Below are 17,639 nucleotides of genomic sequence, written 5' to 3'. Positions count from 1 at the left end.
CGGGTGAGCATAGAGATACTCATGGCCTTTAGCTGGCACAAAATATTTGCACTCAGCCCTTTTTGAGATGGGTGGCAGGGAGGAGGGGATTTGCCATAAGGTATTAATTATTTTCAATACCCCCTTGTGTAGGGGTAAAGCCACTCTAGCGGGTGCTGTGGAGCAAAGGACGTCGAAGAATGAGTCCTACGGCTCCTCAAGTTCTTCTGCCTGAAGCCCTGGGTTAGAGGCGACCCTCTTCTAAAGCTCCTGATGAGCCTTGGCATCATCTTGCAGAACTGGGTGAGGGGGACCCGTAATCACTTTGTCTGGCGATGATGAGGACAAAGCCAGTGCCAAGGGATCCACCACATCCCCTGGTGGTCCAACTGGCTGCTCTCCTAGGTTCTCATGGGCCTGGGGGGTCTTCCCCTATGGGGCCTCCACCTCCGGAGGAGGGCGAATGCTGCAGCTTATGGCCTGAGGATCCCGCCACTGATCGGGTGGCCTGGGAAGGCTGGGTAACCCCCATGGATTCCGGGGATACCACGCTGCCAGTCATTGCCTTGGAGGCCACGGGGTCAGTTGTGGTGCCGATGAGGTTGACAGTACCACTGGTGCCAGGGCCTGTCCTGCTCCCAGGGATTCCTGATCAGCACCGGAGTCGTGAGCGGAACGGATGCTCCGGAGTGACCATGACCAGCTGGCCCGGCGGCCCTACTCACCATGGAGCCGGCCACTGTGCGATACCAACCTGTCAGATTGGGACGAGTTCCTCTCATGGGACCCCATGGATCTTCAGCATTCGGCAGATCTGTTTAGGTAGACCGGTGATCTACGCCTCACACTGTTTGACATGTACTGGGATCTAGAACGGGACTGGGAGTCGGAGTGGGCCGGTCGTCGATGGAATCTTCCCGATCGAGCAGATTCGCATCTCGGCGATGGGTGCCATCAGGCGTGGGACCGGTGACCCCATTCCGCCGATCGGTCGCAGGACTGGTGCCGAGACGTTGGAGACCCAATGGGTCAGTCTCGATCCTCATGCCAGGGGGCACATGCCTCCACAGGTCTGTGCCAGGTTACCAGTGAGCTGTGCCTCAAATCCTGCTGTTGGTGCCCAGGGTCCGGAAACTGAACAGGGCTTGTCTGAGCCTGGCTCCCAAAGTCCGAGGCATGACGGCTCCATGCGGGTGAGCACTGGCGGGATGTCCCCCACAATGGGGAGTGGCGCTGCGGAGGCAGGGACTCGGAACGGTCCCAAGGCGGATTTACTCCTGGGCTTGGGTACCGCCAGAGCCGGTGTGGGCGGCACCAGTAGTGTCAGGATCTCCTGTGCTGCCTGCAGGGCCTCGGGCATCGATGGGACTTTGAACTGACAGAGGCCCTCGTCACCGTCCACTGTGGCAGGCATAGTACGGGAGGGGCTCGACTGCTTGACATGAGCTGGGGTCCTACTCCCTGACAGACGTGTTGAGCCGTCCAGCACAGGTCTTGGCTCTTCTCTGGCCCGTTCCTTTCCCTTACGGGAAGTGGGAGATCTTCCCCTCGTGGACCTCTTGGGCTTCCTGGCTGGGGATTGGTGCCAGCTCGTAGACAGCACCTGCAGGGCGTTCCGTACTGATGCTGTGGTGCTTGGGGTTGAGTTGGACCCTGCTCCAGTGCAAGGATCAGCGCTGGCTCCATCAGGCGTACCCTGAGATAGATGTCTCTCCTTTTTTGTTCTGGGTTTGAACGACTTAAAGATGCAACAATTGTCACTTGTGTGTCCTTCTCCTAGACACCTTAAACAGCTAACGTACAGGCTGCCAATGGGCTTTGGCTGCTTACAATGATCGCATGGTTTAAAGCCTGGCGATTGGGGCATGCCCGGTCCTTAGGCTGAGTCCCCTCTGGGACCAACCAACTAGAACTATATATAACTATTTTACAAAGAAACATTCATGAGACACACAGAACTAAGTGAAAGCTGGCTGAAGCAGCAGAACTTCCAGCACTGTCACTGGAGGAAAGAAGGAACTGAGGGTGGGGGGAGCCAGCAGCGCCCCTTATACCACGCCATGCAGGCACCACTCCAGAGGGCGCCAGAGCCGGTCCCCTACGGATACTGCTCAGGGAAAAACTTCCAGCACCAGTGCATGTGGCGAGCACACAAACCTAATATGGACTGGACATGAGCAAGAACTCAAAGAATAAAGTATGGGTTCTAATTCTTTAATCATTGTTGTAGCGCCTCTCTGAACCTTTTCCAAATATATTAACGTGCTTCTTCAATGGTGGACACCAGAACTAAACACAGTATTCCAGCAGCGGTCGCAACAGTGTCAAAATAACCTCTCTAATCCTATTTTATATTAACCTGTTTATGCATCCAAGGACTGTATTAGCCTTTTGGCCACAGCTTTGCACTGACACTTCATGTTCGGCTGATTAGCCATCATGACCCCCAAAACTTTTTCAGAGTTACTGCTTTACAAGATAGAATTCCCCATCCTCTAAGTATGGCCTACTTTCTTTATTCCAACTGTGTACATTTAAACTTAGATATATTAAAATGCATTGTTTGCTTGCACCCAGCTTAAGTGATCCAGATTTTTTTTATACCATTCACCCAATTTTTCTGTCATCTGAAAATGTTTTCTTTCAGGTCATTCATAAAATGTTGACTAGCAGAAGGCCAAGAACAAATCCCTGCAGGATCCCACTAGAAACCACACCCTTTCGATTTTTCCCCATTTACAGCTATATTTTGAGATCTATTAGTTAGCCAGCTTTTAATCCATTTGATGCGTGCCAGGTTGATTTTATATCATTTTAGTTTTTTAATGAAAGTGTCTCAAGGTACCAAGTCAAACACCTTACATAAGTCTATTATATCAACACTTACTTTCATCAACCAAACTTGTAATCTCATCAAAAAGAAAAAAAAATTGTTAGTTTGATAGGATCTATTTCCCTAAACTCATGTTGACTGGAATAAATTACATTACCTTCCTTTATTTTTTTTATTAATCAAGTCCCATATCAACCAATCCATTATCTTGTCTAGGATCAAAGTCAGACTGTCAAACCTATAATTACCTGGGTCATTCTATTTACCGTTTTAAAATATTGGCACAATATTAGCTTTCTTCCAGTCTTCTGGAACTTCCCCAGAGCACCAAGACTAACTGAAAAATCAACATTAACATCCAAACATATTAAATATTTTGAACACATCGATTTTCTCTTGTTTACTCATATCCTTTATTCCAATTTGATACTTGGTCCACTCCTCACCTTATCTGTGATTTAAACTTTCCTCGACATTACCATAGGCATCTCAATGAATAAGCCTTCATGTAATATAATGGCATCATCACACTGGAATAATACTGAACACTTTCACCTGTAGAAAAAGGTGGTGTAAGCAGAGGGGGATGCTGGCCCCATGAGATAGCATTGTGGGATTAGATACCAACATGACAAATGAATAAGGAAAACCTTAGATGTGGTTTTATGGATACTAGTATCTCTAGATTCTGTGTAGGACCAGTTGCATCATCGATAAAATGTAATTAATATTTTGTAACTCAGTACAGCATAGCTGATTATCTGCACACGGTTATAAAAGGGTAATCAGTAAGAGGGTTATAGTAGTTCTTGTAATACTTAAATGGATGAGATGCAACAGTTAAGAGAAACCTCTCTACTTGCTATAGAAATTACTGTTGAACTAAGAAACTGAACTGATTTATTCAGACAGTGCCTATATGGATGTTAGTGTATTAAAGTATTTCATGTCTGTTGATAACAAGGAATACAAGCAAAGTTCATATGCAGATTTATGAAAAATAAATTTATTACATAACACCTTGTTTTTAACAATGTTCAGTTTTTTATTCAGAATACTTGCGTCATTCATGTAAAATAGTTTGATACAGTACATTGTATGTTATAGTTTTTCCTCAAATTCTAAGGCTCTCCTAACACCTCATCCTTTGCTGTAATAAGGGCATCCCTAATAACGTGCGAAAATATTTAAAAAATAATTAACTGAACAAAATTTAAAATCCACTACACCAATCCATCTCTCAAAAATCATGACGAAATATCTGAATGGATGCCGCACCTTTTTAGGAAATATAATTCATGCTTTTGTAATCCCAAAGCATGCTCACAAATCAGCAACACGAATAGGAAAAATAAAACACTGTCTATGACAATCATTTCAGTTTGTTTGCTGAACCAAACATGTTTATATCAATGACAACAAACCTATTTTACTATCGAATAGCAGCTTTAATACCAGTCAAGTCATAGATTTAAAAACAAAAACAAATTTATATGTTGGAAATTAATCTTTGGGAGGCTTATAATCTGCTGGAAAAATGCAAATGTTCTCATTTATTAAAAAATCTTATTGTAGCAATTTTGTTGGTCATAAAACATTGATCAATGTGGAAAATGAACCAACGCACAAAAGTCACTAAAAATAAATGTATATCAAAATTATCTCAATTAGAGTCACGGTTATTTTGCTTTTTTGCCATGTTAACATATACTGTATGCTTCAAGTACCAGTTAAAGGATTTTGTGTACTATTGGTCAGATAATGTTGTTACATCAAGAGAATTCACCACATACAATAAAAAAAATGCTTGCCCCTAGCACATTTCACAGCTTCAACTGCTACAGACTGTCACTGAAAAAAATGCATTGGTCAGTCTGAACCATGTCAAGTAAACTATGGAAGTAGCATATCCACAACACAAACTGTGCTAGCACTTTCTTTTCAAGTCTAACCCCAAAACAGGTACAATTTGGGAGCCACTACTCCATTCTGTGAAAAGTGGTGGAACTTGGCTATCAGACATTTTGAAGGTGTGGTTGTACAGTACATTCTTGTGGCCCAAGCCAGATTCCAGGCAGACAGCTGCATGGCCAGTCCTACAGCATTAGCAACAGTGCACTGACATTATTCAGGTGCAGCTCAGTACCGGTGCGTCTGATGTGAGTACTGTGGAGGCTGCTGGGAGGTAGTTGAATATCCCATGCTGCTCTGTGGCTGCGATGTGCTTGGTCCAGGGTTGGGATATGCAGCATGGGGATTGGAACGCTGGAAACAATGAAGGAGAAGAGAATTGATCCCTACAGTGGATGCATTTATAATACAAATAAAATACCCATTCATTTTTTGAGGTCTCTGTGCTGTGTGTGGCAATAATTAACAGGTACTACAGCACAGTATATCAATCACTTGTATTTACAGTGTTCTACTTATTTTGATTGCAGTAACTAAGGATATGAGCACCAGGAATATCTGATTGAGAGCTAGTAACAAGTAATGCTGTTTGTTACCCATTCTGAACCGTTCATATCTGTCATGTCACCAATGTCTATTCAACTATCCAGACATCTTATGCTCACCACTGTGGTACATCAGTGTGTTAAAAAAAACAAAAAAACAAAAAAAAACCTGACAGTCAAAAATATCCTAGGTGCTCTCCATTGGGGTTTTCTTTCCCCTCCAAGAGAACATATTTGGGAGGTTTGTTGTGTATTTAATATCAATTATAATTCAAGGAAGTTTATCTGGGAGACCTTTGCATATGAGATTAATTTTGGTTTACTGGAGCATTCACTATAAGGTAGATGTTCTCTAGACAGTCAAGAAGAGATAGTCCCTGCCCCAAAGAGCTCAAAATCAAGCCAAAATTTTGTACCCATATAATCTGCCTAAGACCAAACGGGAGATACAAAAATAAATAAATAAATAAATAAAAGGATGTATTTGTTTAATTGTTACAGTTTAAAAGGCTGTAATTGATGTGGGATTTATTTCTTTAGTTTAAGCACTTAAACTCCTGCTTTTCATGAGTCTTCATTTAGATCAGAAGTTAAGTTAGATTCAGTAAATATATTGAGATGGCTACATACTGGGAAAATAAAAATAAAGGGATGCCCTTTATAAAGCAAGGTAGGTGGATACTTTCCACACGTGCATTTAAGGGACTGATTCACTCTCTAAGTGTGTGGTGTGGATAGGATAAGAAATGGTTATAACCGTACTTTCAGCCAGCAGGAATAAATTAGCATTGCTGTACATCATAGCTCACATGATGGCTGAGCTGTTATGACATTTATCTTCACTCTTGAGAGACACACTACTCACTTAATGAGAAGTGTCAGAGTAACAGATCAGCCATCAAATGATCCAGTTCTGTATAATAAGTAAAGGATACATTTAACAGTGCAAAAATCTCTGGGTGTACTTTTTGGCAAAATGTGCCCCAAGTATGCAGGAACTGGAAAAAAACTTTGAAGTTTAAAATTGGCCATGAATGCTTTATTTATAATATAATTAATAGATAGGCTTTCACAATATGACTACTGAAAAATGTTGCTTATTTATTTTATGTGGCCAATTACAAGATGACTCTGTGTTCACATCATGTAGAGCAACAAGTGACTTTTAAAAACAAAAGTAAAAATTCCAAACAACCCAGCCTGCTCTACCTCCAAACACCATTAACCCTCTCCTCATAAGACAAAAGCTTGTTACATCCTCCAGGGACAGGACTGCTCCAATTCATTTCAGTGTTGTCACATTAAATGTGTAAGTTGACACGTCTGAAACCAAGGGACACGGAAGTCTATATACCTGTAAAAATCCTTACCTAATTGCTTTTATGCATGACAGAAAAGGTTGTGTAGGGGGAGAATTTATAGGCCAGCTTGCTTCAGAGAGATTAAACGAAGGATTTAGCTGCTGAGGGGATGTCTTAGTAAACCTCCTCAAGGGATAGTTATTTCTCTCACTGGGCTCAGATGTAACAGTATGAGAGAACCAAGGGACAGGTGTTTGGTCAAAACAATGGTGTATTTTAAAATTTTCTCCTGCCTCCTTGGGTTGAAGGATCTTAGGGGGAGACTCAGAGAGATGTGTGTCCATCAGTAGTGGCATTTAATTGCTTTGGCCTCAGTGCTTTTGTCAGTTCCTTCCACCTGCCTTATTTACTATATGTCAACTCATGAGTGCAATATCATCCTTGCCTTCCTCAAATTCTGGGGAAAATAGACTGAATTTTTGAAAGTCAAACAATATGCCTTTCAAAGGCATGGCATAAAGGTGAGCAGTCAAGAGGAGCCAAAGCACTTGCAAGAGCTGCTGAGACAGTGAAGGGGCAGTTACCACTACTCCAAGCAAAAATCCCCCTATATGGCCCTTGCTGAAAAACACTACCCTGTCAGGCAGTAAGCTTGGTACGGATGTCAGTGGAGTGAGAAAGCTGAGGAAGGAGCACAGCTTGCCTCAACCTAGATGTGGGTGATAGGTGGAATCCCTAAGCAATCCCTGGGTACACTGAGGGTGATTCGGAGCCCCTTGGCCCAGCTTGTAGACTTCAATCCATGCTCACAGGAGAGGTAGCTTGGGTTTGCTCTGATTCCCATGCGCTCAGGTCAGCTGCCACTGTGAAGTGGGGTCAATAGTGCAAGCAAGTGGAGCTACCCTGCCCCAACACACAAGCCCTCTACACCTCTTTTCCTTAGCTATGTCAGTCAGCAGGGGAGAGAGACAAGAGGTTCTGCGGCATCTGCTTTCTTCAGAGACTCTGGCAGAAATGATGCCAAAACAATCTCTGGATAGCAACTGACTTAGCTGCCTGCAGGTTTAAGAGGGATCAACCCTCGTGTTGGAAAATATTTTGTGAATACACACTCCACTGAGGGATAGAATATTATAGTTACATTCTGAGGCAGCCCTGCTGCACAGTGGTTAAGGTTGAACAGAACTTTCTGTTTAGAACTGATTATTCAAAGTGCTCTAAAACCCACATGCATAGTGAAATGGACCTGAAAATTGATACACTAGCTGAAGACCTGGGGTAGAATTAGTGAAGAAAATTTGAGGTCATTTGGCTATGGAGCTCATGACATTCAGCTCCTGCAAAATGACTTGCCTTTACATTGTTAGGTTCTTATACCTTTATGTGTGCAGAGCCAGGGGGAAAACTATACACTTTATGAGAATCTGGGACATACCACTGGGCTACCTGAGTACATCTAGTCAATGATCCCAAGAACCAGTTTTAAAAGCTGAAAGAAAAGGAGTACTTGTGGCACCTTAGAGACTTTTCCATATGGCTAAATGCAGTGCCTTGCATAATGACAGGTTTCAGAGTAACAGCCGTGTTAGTCTGTATTCGCAAAAAGAAAAGGAGTACTTGTGGCACCTTGGGGTACTCTAAGGTGCCACAAGTACTCCTTTTCTTTTTGCGAATACAGACTAACACGGCTGCTACTCTGAAACCTTTTAAAAGCTGATTATTTCCAAGTTATTGGATTTTCATTCTTGTTTTATGTAGTAGTAAATGGGGTATGGCAAGCAAACTGACAGCAGCTATCTTACAGGGACAGAGGATCTAACCTCTCACTTTCCTCAAGTGTTATATCTTTCACAATATAAACATGCTTTATTTCCTCATTTTGAAAAACCCATCATTGACCCCACTGGCCTCTCCAACTAACCACCCATCTCCTGTTCCCTGTTCCAGACAATCACTGTCTGGAGTTCCTCTCCACCTATTCCATCTTAGACCCCTTCCAATCCAGCTTCTGCCACTTGCGGTCCACCAAAACTACTCTCAAAGTCTCTAATGACCTATTCTCTAGGCAAAGCTCAAAATCAGTACTCCATTCTGGTCAGCCACCTGTGACACTGTTGAGAATGCTCTTCTTCTTGAAATCTTGTCTTCACTTGGCATCCATGACTCTGTCCTCTCCTACTTCTCTAATCACTCCTTCAGAATGTCCTTTGGAAAATCCTCTACATCTTCCCTCCAACTTTCTGTAGAAACTGTTCCACTGCTCCAAAGGCTCTCACCTTGGTCCCTTTCTCTTCTCCCTCTATGTCTTATCTCTGGGTAATCTCATCCACAAACACAAATCCAACCACCATATCTACGCTGATCACTCACAGATGTACCTCTCTACTTCAGAAAGGTCTACTTTTGTCCAAATTAAAATCTCTGTCTGTTGCTAGACTTCGGCTCATCTCAACATGGCTAAAACAGAGCTCTTAATCTTCCCCCACAAGCCTGCCTGTTACCTTGCTTGTCAATCACTGTGGACCACCCCATCCTGCCTATGACTCAGGCCCATAATCAGGGCACCAGCTTTGACTATGACCTCTCTCTAGGTCCTCACCTATGTCTAAATCTAGCCAATTTTTCTGCATAGCTGCTCTAAGGTATGACCTTGTTTAGTCCATCCACACAGCTAAAACTCACTTCTAGGCTCTCATCTCGCATCTCAGCTACTGCAATGTCCTTTTCTCTGGCAAATGCAACTTTGCCCAAGTCATATCCATTCAGAATACTGCTTCAAATCATTTTCGTAGCCTATCACTTTGACCACATCATCCCACCCCCTTTGCATCCTTCCACTGGCTCCCTCTTCTCTATCACAAAACAAACTGCTTTTCTTTACATTCAAGGCTCTTCACTGCTCATCCCACCCTAGCTATCATCTGTTGTTCACTATTGAGATGTCAGCTCCTGCCTCCCTGGCCCATTTGTTAAATTTTCAAACAAGCACCTTCATACTTTCTCCCATGCTGCCCTACAGTATCCTTCTTCAAACACTCCTTGAAACTCTTCTTTTCCAGCTTGACAAGAGTTAGGCTGCTCTTGTCCTGAGATAACTCCCTATATCATGCTGACCAATACTGTCTCATTATTTTCTTATAATCCCTGATCTGTCTGTATCCATCTGTTGTCTCTTGTTTGCACTGCGCCTACCACAATGAGGTCCTGCTCTGTGACTCAGGCTTCTAGGTACTAAGGTAATACTAATAAATAATAATCACTAAAAGTTATTGTTTCCTTGCCACTCCTAACTTGATTCACCTCAGAAGTTGAAGTTGCAGGATTGAGAGTTTGAAAAAAAATTCTTATTTTTTTAATTGAGCGCACTTGATCTGAAAGAAGCTGAGATACAATAAATACGGAACCCCACCATGCCATTATTCAGAATAGTTTTTAGAGTAGAGTTGCACTGTAAGTAGTTTCTTCTAAGTTACAATACACAAGAGCCAAATATATAATATATGGAAAATTGAAGTTGAAATACCTGATAGTCTGAGGTCATAATAAGTCCACCTGAGGTAGTGGTAGGAGGAACAACTCTCACTTTTTTCAATGGGGGTCCCTGTGTATGACTGTTGTCTTGGTTCCCTGGATGACCAGTTCCATTAGTATGGTTATTGCCCTGCTGCTGCTGCTGGTTCTTCTCAATTGGTTAAACAAAAAGAAAAATTTCAACTCAGAAGCAGTACAAGAGCAGCAAATGTGAAATACCGAGGTAAAGCTCAAGGAGACAAGACAATACTGTATTTTAATACTTACTTTGTCTCCTTTATCATCAGGTTCTTCTTCTGTTAAAAATTCTCGTTTTGGGTAGGGGATCTGACAACCTGCAAAAACACTGCAAAAACAAGTTAGCAGACTTGGTATATCTGCCTAGAATCAGAGAGGTTAGTCGTAGATCAAGATCTAGTATTTTGTCCGGTCTACTTTTAAATTTCCTGAGCCACAGCCTAATATATCTTACTGTCAAGAAGTTTACCCCTTCTTAATAACATAATTTACTTAGCCTTGTATTTGTTTTAACTTTTTGGCCATTTCTATTCTCTTCCCAACTCCCAATTTGTCAGTGTTTCTGGATAATGTGGTGACCAGACTGGAGTCGGAGAGATGGAAGAGTCCTGTTAGATACCAGAGTCAATTCCTCTAGAAGTGCATAATGTAGTTCCCTTCATCCAGGTATAAAGAAATCCATAAAATGTTGAACTACATTAAGTAGTCAATAATTGTGGTCAAGAAGTTAAAAACACCATTACCAAATAAAAAAAAATTAACTGTGACATGATGTGGAAGCCTTTGGAGGTATGTGGTCTCTCACCTTAAACTCATGGACATACATGAATGAATTTGTTACTGCTAACCCAAGCTAAGATTTCTCCACTCGTAATCATATGGATATACCTTTATTTATAACTAGCCTCTGTTCTGCGAACATGCTATTCATTTTGTATTAAAATGCTGCTAATTTAAGGTGGAGGGAAAAGAATATTGACCTAAGAGCAGTTTCTGCAAAACCAAACCACTTGCACGACAGCATTAGAATATAAAAGACAGGTCAGGAGCCGTTATAAATATCTCACTAAGCTGAGCTGAATTTTAATTAACTGTTATAAATATACATAACACATTTTATAAATTCTTCCCTTAATAATGAAAAAAGGAATGATACGCAGCATATGCTACTGGCCTTTCTAAAACAAGGCCATTCAAGCACTGGCTGGCCATCTTAGGATGCTTTATCATAGACTGTTCACCCTTTTTGTTGGTAAGCTTTCTTATGTTTAGAAATCTCCCTGTGCAGTTGAAAAGAAAGTGTGTCCACGGAAAATGGATTTAAGCTGTGAAGTATGAAAGTACAGAGAGACAATACTATTTCTCCCCCATCCCCCCACCTCCCATCTACTGAATTTACAACAAAGGATAAGATGGAAAAATGTAAACTAATTACTAAATGTCATCTGGCATTCTAGAACAGAGAACTGGACCTGCAGGCACTTAGCAGTTGTCCACAAAGATCTGTAGCATGCATAATCACCCTGTCAGTGAATAACAGGATTAGTGCTGTGACTAACAGGATCAAAGTTTCATAAATTAATAGGAACGCTACTTAATTTTAAAAACCTCAAATGGCATTTTAGTTATTATAGTTTTTTCTTTACTTGTCAGACAGAAGGTATTTAATTCATTATTCACACACATAGGTATATATTCATAGTAAGCAGTAAACAAAGTGCATACATAAAAAAATATCTGAACATGCTAATGGATTAATAAACCGACCACTTACTCAGATGTGGGAAGTGGATCTTCTAAGAAATAAGGATCCTGCATAGCCTGTTCTGAGGTAATTCTCTTTATTGGGTCCATAGTAAGCAATTTCTGAAGCTAGGCAGAGTTTTAGAAAAAGTTCAGTATTACAAAAACTATTAATGAAAGCCTTCGTCCCACTGTATTCTGACATGCCACACTGTCACTCATATGATCTAATTTCTAGACCCCAATCACTAACGGCAAATATGAACCATATTTTCCCCTCATGTTTTAAATATTAATTGAATTTGTTATTGAACAACCACTTGTTTCTACCTATAAAACTTAAAACTCACTCAAATAATTAGCTTTGCCATAAGTGCTCTACCAACAAAATCCTCAAAACTTCCCCCCGCCCCAATAAATCAATCACTGTAGTTTTGTTAGTCTGCTCTTTCTTAGTGAAGAAGCTTTATTTTAAAATGAATTCACACACGTTAACTGAGATTTTATGTCACACTGACATGCACATTTACTTGGAAGAAATTATCTTTGAGGAATTTTCATTTGATTTACAGACAACAAATATTCTGACCAAGGCCCCATATTTACTACAGCCCATTATCAGTACTATTTATACAGCACCATTGACATTGAATACCCACCACAGAAAGTGGCAATCATAAGGTAATGCATTTCTAGATGGGATAGGAAACTCCACCTGCCCAAGTAACTCACAAACAGTGTGATCCACTGTGCGTGTACTAATTATGAGGATAGCAGGCTCACTGTATTTTAAATGTCTGAATGGTATTCAGATGAGGGGGATGAGCAAAATCTTAGATCTTAGTTTATTTATTGATCTCAAACTACAAGTGAAATCAATGGAAAGGCTCCAGCAGGAACAAAATGCAGCTGCCCGCCTCCTCCATGAGCACATCAAGCCTGTGCTCTAGTCCCTCAGCTGGGTGAGAGTCCACTTCCATAGCCAGTTTAAGGTCATTGTCTTAATCTTCATACTAACTAATAGATCAGGTATCAGCTGCATTAAAGACCATATTTCATCTAATGCTAAGAAAATCGTGCTCCTCTGGGACAATGCAGATCACAAAGCATGAGAGCACCAAGGACAAAGCAAAGTATAAGAATATTTCCAGAGGAAATCAGAGAAATTTAACCTGACTACTTTCATGAAATACTACAAAACCTTCCCCTTTGACATAGTTTTTCCATCATAACTAGAATAACTTTCAAAACTAACCCACTTCTCTCTTTCTCTTTCCGTTTCCCCCCAATCAAAACAGCACTAACCCAAGCAGAGCTTTCTATAACCAGAAAAGATAGTAGAGCAAGTGTCTCCAAGTGTCCGATGAAGTGAGCTGTAGCTCACGAAAGCTCATGCTCAAATAAACTGGTTAGTCTCTAAGGTGCCACAAGTCCTCCTCTTCTTTTTGTCTCCAAGAAGTTCTCTATGGATTTTGCTATTGTCGATCTATTTTATGTAAGTATCTGAATGCCTTCTACATAACAGGTAGCAGTACAAAATCCTAAAACAGTATATATAGAGGGGAGGGGAAAAAACAAGACTGTCCTAATCACAGTGAAATAAAATAGGGATTTAGGTGGAAACGGTTTTCAATACTCCTAACAAAGTTATGTGCTCTGAGGAAATGATTAGCCAGCAGGCAGAAACTGGTCTTAAAGCTGACTGTTACATAATCTCAAATGTATAGGCAGAGACACAAACTCTTTAGGTGTAAATTCAGTCCAAGTTGGAATAATTGATCTAACCCTTAAAATATCCAAGTGTGGTATTGCTCTTAAAGTCAATCAGCATGATTTTATGAGAGGAACACAGTAATGTTGCAGAAGCTCTCTGGGCATTTATATCGCATTGATAACTATTGCATCCTCAGCACATTACAAATTCTAAAGTGAACACATTAGGGCCCTGTCGACACAGGGATGTTACATCGCATTAGTTTGTTCGCTGTGAGTGCAGCAATTTAACTACATCAAACTGAAGTGCACCCACACCAGTTTGTCATGCCAGCCTAAGGTGCCTCTATCTGTTATTTTTTATATCCACACAGCTCTGCACTATTTGCTCAGTATTCTGGGTAGATATTCCATGGTGCACTGTTCCACCACAAAAATCCATGTTTTTGTGATTTTTCTTGTTGTGGATGCCTCTTCAGTAGGATGATTTTTCAGTAGGTGGATGCCTACTGGAAAACGCAGGAAATTTGGATGTGTGGGGGAGGGTTCAAATTAACAAACTCCCCATATTCCTCTGCTGGCATCCATTAATTTTGTCAGTGCCATTTTCGAACTGCTGTCAGGCAGCATGGAGGAGACACTGCTGAGCAGGGTGGATAAAAATCAATGATTTAAAAAAAATAAAAAAATCAGATTTTTTTGATAAAATGCTTTTTGAGGAAAAAACCTAAAGATACATTATAGCTCAAAGATATCTCATCATGGAATAGGGATTATAAATTCTGATTCTATAGTATCAGACAATATAGTCATGTAACGTTTAAGAAAAGTTTTGTAAATGAGTTCCAATAGTTCATGAACCTTATTGGGTTCCAGGGGCTTCTGTACAGATTATTTAGGTTAATCTATCTACTCAATGGGACTCAGTGCTCAGACTAGAAGATACCACCAGAGATGCTTAGTTTTGCAGTTCTCAAACTGTGGATTTGCGTCTCCAGAGATAATATGCTTGTTAAAGCAAAAATGTTTTAAATAAATAATATAGAAGTGAGAAATAACAGACCTCAACCCTATTGTCCCTCTGCAAATTTGTGTACAGAGTCAATCCCTTACCTCTCTCTAAAAGTGCAAAGTTTCAAAAAGTTCAATGAATATAAGATTGTTGGGGGCGGAATACATCAGGACAAGGAGAGTCTGGAGATAAATGTGAGAAGGGAGGGACAGGCAGTAGAAAAAAAGTGAAACTGTTTGAGCAGCATATTCCAGAAGTCTTGAGGTCTTTCTGAGTGTAGCCTTCATTGATTTGAGATCTACCATACCATTCTCTCACTAGAAGGGAAAACTATAATGGCAGTAGGCCATAAAAGAGACCCAGTTTTGGGAATATTTTAATGAAATTCCTCTACCTCTGGGCAAGACAGGCATGCCTGCAAAATGCAAATATTGCAACAAAGAAATGCAAGGCCTGGTTGCCCGAATGAAGCAACATCATGAGAAGTGTTCCTTCTCAGGAGGAAGCTGCGTTGAAGACAATGAAAGGAACATATCTGAACATGCACGATCTTCAGGTTGGTAAACTTTTTTATTTCATACTTCTTTCTTAAGAACTGCCTGTCTTCCTTCTGGACTATTCTTGAATTCTCATGTTTGAGCAAAAAAAATATAATTGTTACTCTATGGCACTATCATTTTAGATGCAGTTGTGATAAAAAATAAATAGCTGAAATAGGCAGATCTTCCTTTTACAATTTCACCTTTAAAATAGAACTGAGTGTCAGTGAATGCAATGAGTAATACTAAATGAGCAGTATGGTAATAATAATTAAATAACTGCATTGATTTATTTTGTTTAGGAGAATCCATCCTCAACATACAGGATTCTGAAGACTATCCACCTTCAAGATCACCATGATTTTCGATAGTTTCAGATTTCAGAGTAGCAGCCGTGTTAGTCTGTATTCGCAAAAAGAAAAGGAGTACTTGTGGCACCTTAGAGACTAACAAATTTATTTGAGCATAAGCTTTCGTGAGCTACAGCTCATTTCATCACTGAATGCATCCGATAAAGTGAGCTGTAGCTCATGAAAGCTTATGCTCAAATAAATTTGTTAGTCTCTAAGGTGCCACAAGTACTCCTTTTCTTTTTATAGTTTCAGAGTTATCTGCCAACGATGATGTTTCAGTCTCAGCACATGTCACATAGCCACAGTATATCACCTGTAGCAAAAAGAAAAAAAAAAATCTGTCATCCAGAAACAACTATACATAAATTTGTGATAAGAACCAGCAGATTACAAAAAGAGGTAATTGATTAAAAAATTGCCCAGTTTGTTTATGTAACAAACTCTCCTTTCTTTTTGATTGAGAACCCACACTTCATTAACATGGGTCAGTCATTAAAACCAGGATACAGTCCACCCAACAGAGCAGATGTTGCAGGCAAATTTCTGGATATAGTGTATGAAAGAAATTGAGCAGTGTGCAAAAGGTCTAGAGGGTGAAATTGTTAACCTGAGTCTTGATGGGTGGAGCAATGCCCACACTAATCCTGTTGTATGTGCTTGTGTGACAACAGAAGAAGGGAATGTCTTCCTTACAGAAACAATTGATACATCAGGAAATGTACACACAGCAGAATACTTATAAGAAGTAGCAGTAAAAGCTATAACAAACTTAAAAAAAGTTCAAATGTCTAGTATGCAGCTTGGTCACAGATAATGCTACAAATGTATCCAAGATGAGAAGAAATTATTGAGAAGAGAGTCCCAAGCTAACAACACACAGTTGCAGTGCTCATCTGATGCACCTCCTAGCCAAAGACTTCACTGTTCCAGAAATAAAGGCTAAGGTTTTTGAAATTGCAAAATACTTCTGTAACAACCACTTTGCAGCAGCTGCTCTGAAAAAAGTGGGAGGAACCAAGCTAACTCTCCCATAAGATGTGCGATGGAACTCAGTAGTGGACTGTTTTGAGCACTATATCAAGATCTGGTCTAATGTGATGACAGTTTGTGAAAAAAATTGTGAAAAAATAGATGGCACTGTCACAGCCAAAGTTCTCAACATTGGGCTTAAGAGCAATGTTGAACACATGCTGAGTACCCTGAAGCTTATTTCTGTAGCCTTCAACAAAATGCAGGGAAATGTTTTATTGCTGACGCTGTTGAAATTTGGAAGGAACTAAGTGAGATCTTAAAAAGAGAAATATGCAATGACAGAGTTAAATTACGAGAATTAAAAAAACGAATGGGACAAGCACCATCTCCAGCTCATTTTCTTGCAAATATTCTCAGTACTGGGTACCAGGGTCAAACCTTAACTGCTGAAAAAGAGGAGTTGGCTATGACATGGACATCCAGCAATCATCCCTCCATAATGCCAACTATAATAAACTTCAGAGCTAAGGGTGAACCATTCAAGAAATATATGTTTGCTGATCATGTTTTAAAGGAAGTCACACCAGTGAACTGGATTCAGAGATTGCTGAAGTGATAATTTCACTTTTAACAGCAGTAGCTTCTTCTGCTGGTGTAGAAAGAAAATTTTCTTCCTTTGGACTAATTCACTCCAAATTTGAGAAATCATTTGGGACCTGAAAAAGCAGAAAACCTTGTTTTTCTTTTCCAGATTATGAACAAACAGGAAATGAAGGTGAAGATGACAGAGTCAGCTGCAGAAGCCAATATTTTAAGTTTCTCATGTTGACCTGGCTGACAGTCGATTTAATTTTTTTAAAATATTTTATTTAACTATTTTAGTTAAAAACAATTTTAACAAAAACAAACCTGATTTAAAAAAACTTGAACATTTAAATTCAAAAATTCATCTACAGCCTATTTTGAAGGACGACCTATCACTCTCACAGATCTTGGGAGGTAGGCCAGTCCTTGCTTACAGACAGCCCCCCAACCTGAAGCAAATACTCACCAGCAACCACACAACAAAAACAGTAACCAAGGAACCTATCCTTGCAACAAAGCCTGTTGCCAACTCTGTCCACATATCTATTCAGGGGACACCATCATAGGGCCTAATCACATCAGCCACACTATCAGAGGCTCGTTC

At 40.5% G+C, this 17,639-nt stretch overlaps 1 protein-coding gene across 3 annotated transcripts in view; it reads right to left on the bottom strand.

The window, feature by feature from the left end:
* Positions 1 to 4,342: 4,342 nt before the first annotated feature.
* CDK8 (cyclin dependent kinase 8) overlaps positions 4,343 to 17,639 on the bottom strand; it is a 197,480-nt gene continuing 184,183 nt past the window's right edge. Inside the window, exons 10-13 of one of the 3 annotated variants that reach the window (XM_084624927.1) lie at positions 11,893 to 11,990; positions 10,368 to 10,446; positions 10,093 to 10,248; positions 4,343 to 5,077 (exon numbers count right to left, since the gene is read on the bottom strand). In XM_084624927.1, the coding sequence (XP_084481053.1) occupies positions 4,952 to 5,077; positions 10,093 to 10,248; positions 10,368 to 10,446; positions 11,893 to 11,990 (459 nt within the window). In that variant the 3' untranslated portion in view covers positions 4,343 to 4,951. Of the gene's footprint in view, positions 5,078 to 10,092; positions 10,252 to 10,367; positions 10,447 to 11,892; positions 11,991 to 17,639 lie in introns of all 3 variants that reach the window. The other 2 variants (XM_084624926.1, XM_084624928.1) reach the window with 2 other exon arrangements.

Source organism: Lepidochelys olivacea (assembly GCF_965140295.1).
Source record: "Lepidochelys olivacea isolate rLepOli2 genome assembly, chromosome: 1".
In the NCBI taxonomy this organism is placed as follows: domain Eukaryota; kingdom Metazoa; phylum Chordata; order Testudines; family Cheloniidae; genus Lepidochelys; species Lepidochelys olivacea.
This window is presented reverse-complemented; position numbering and strand designations above follow the sequence as displayed.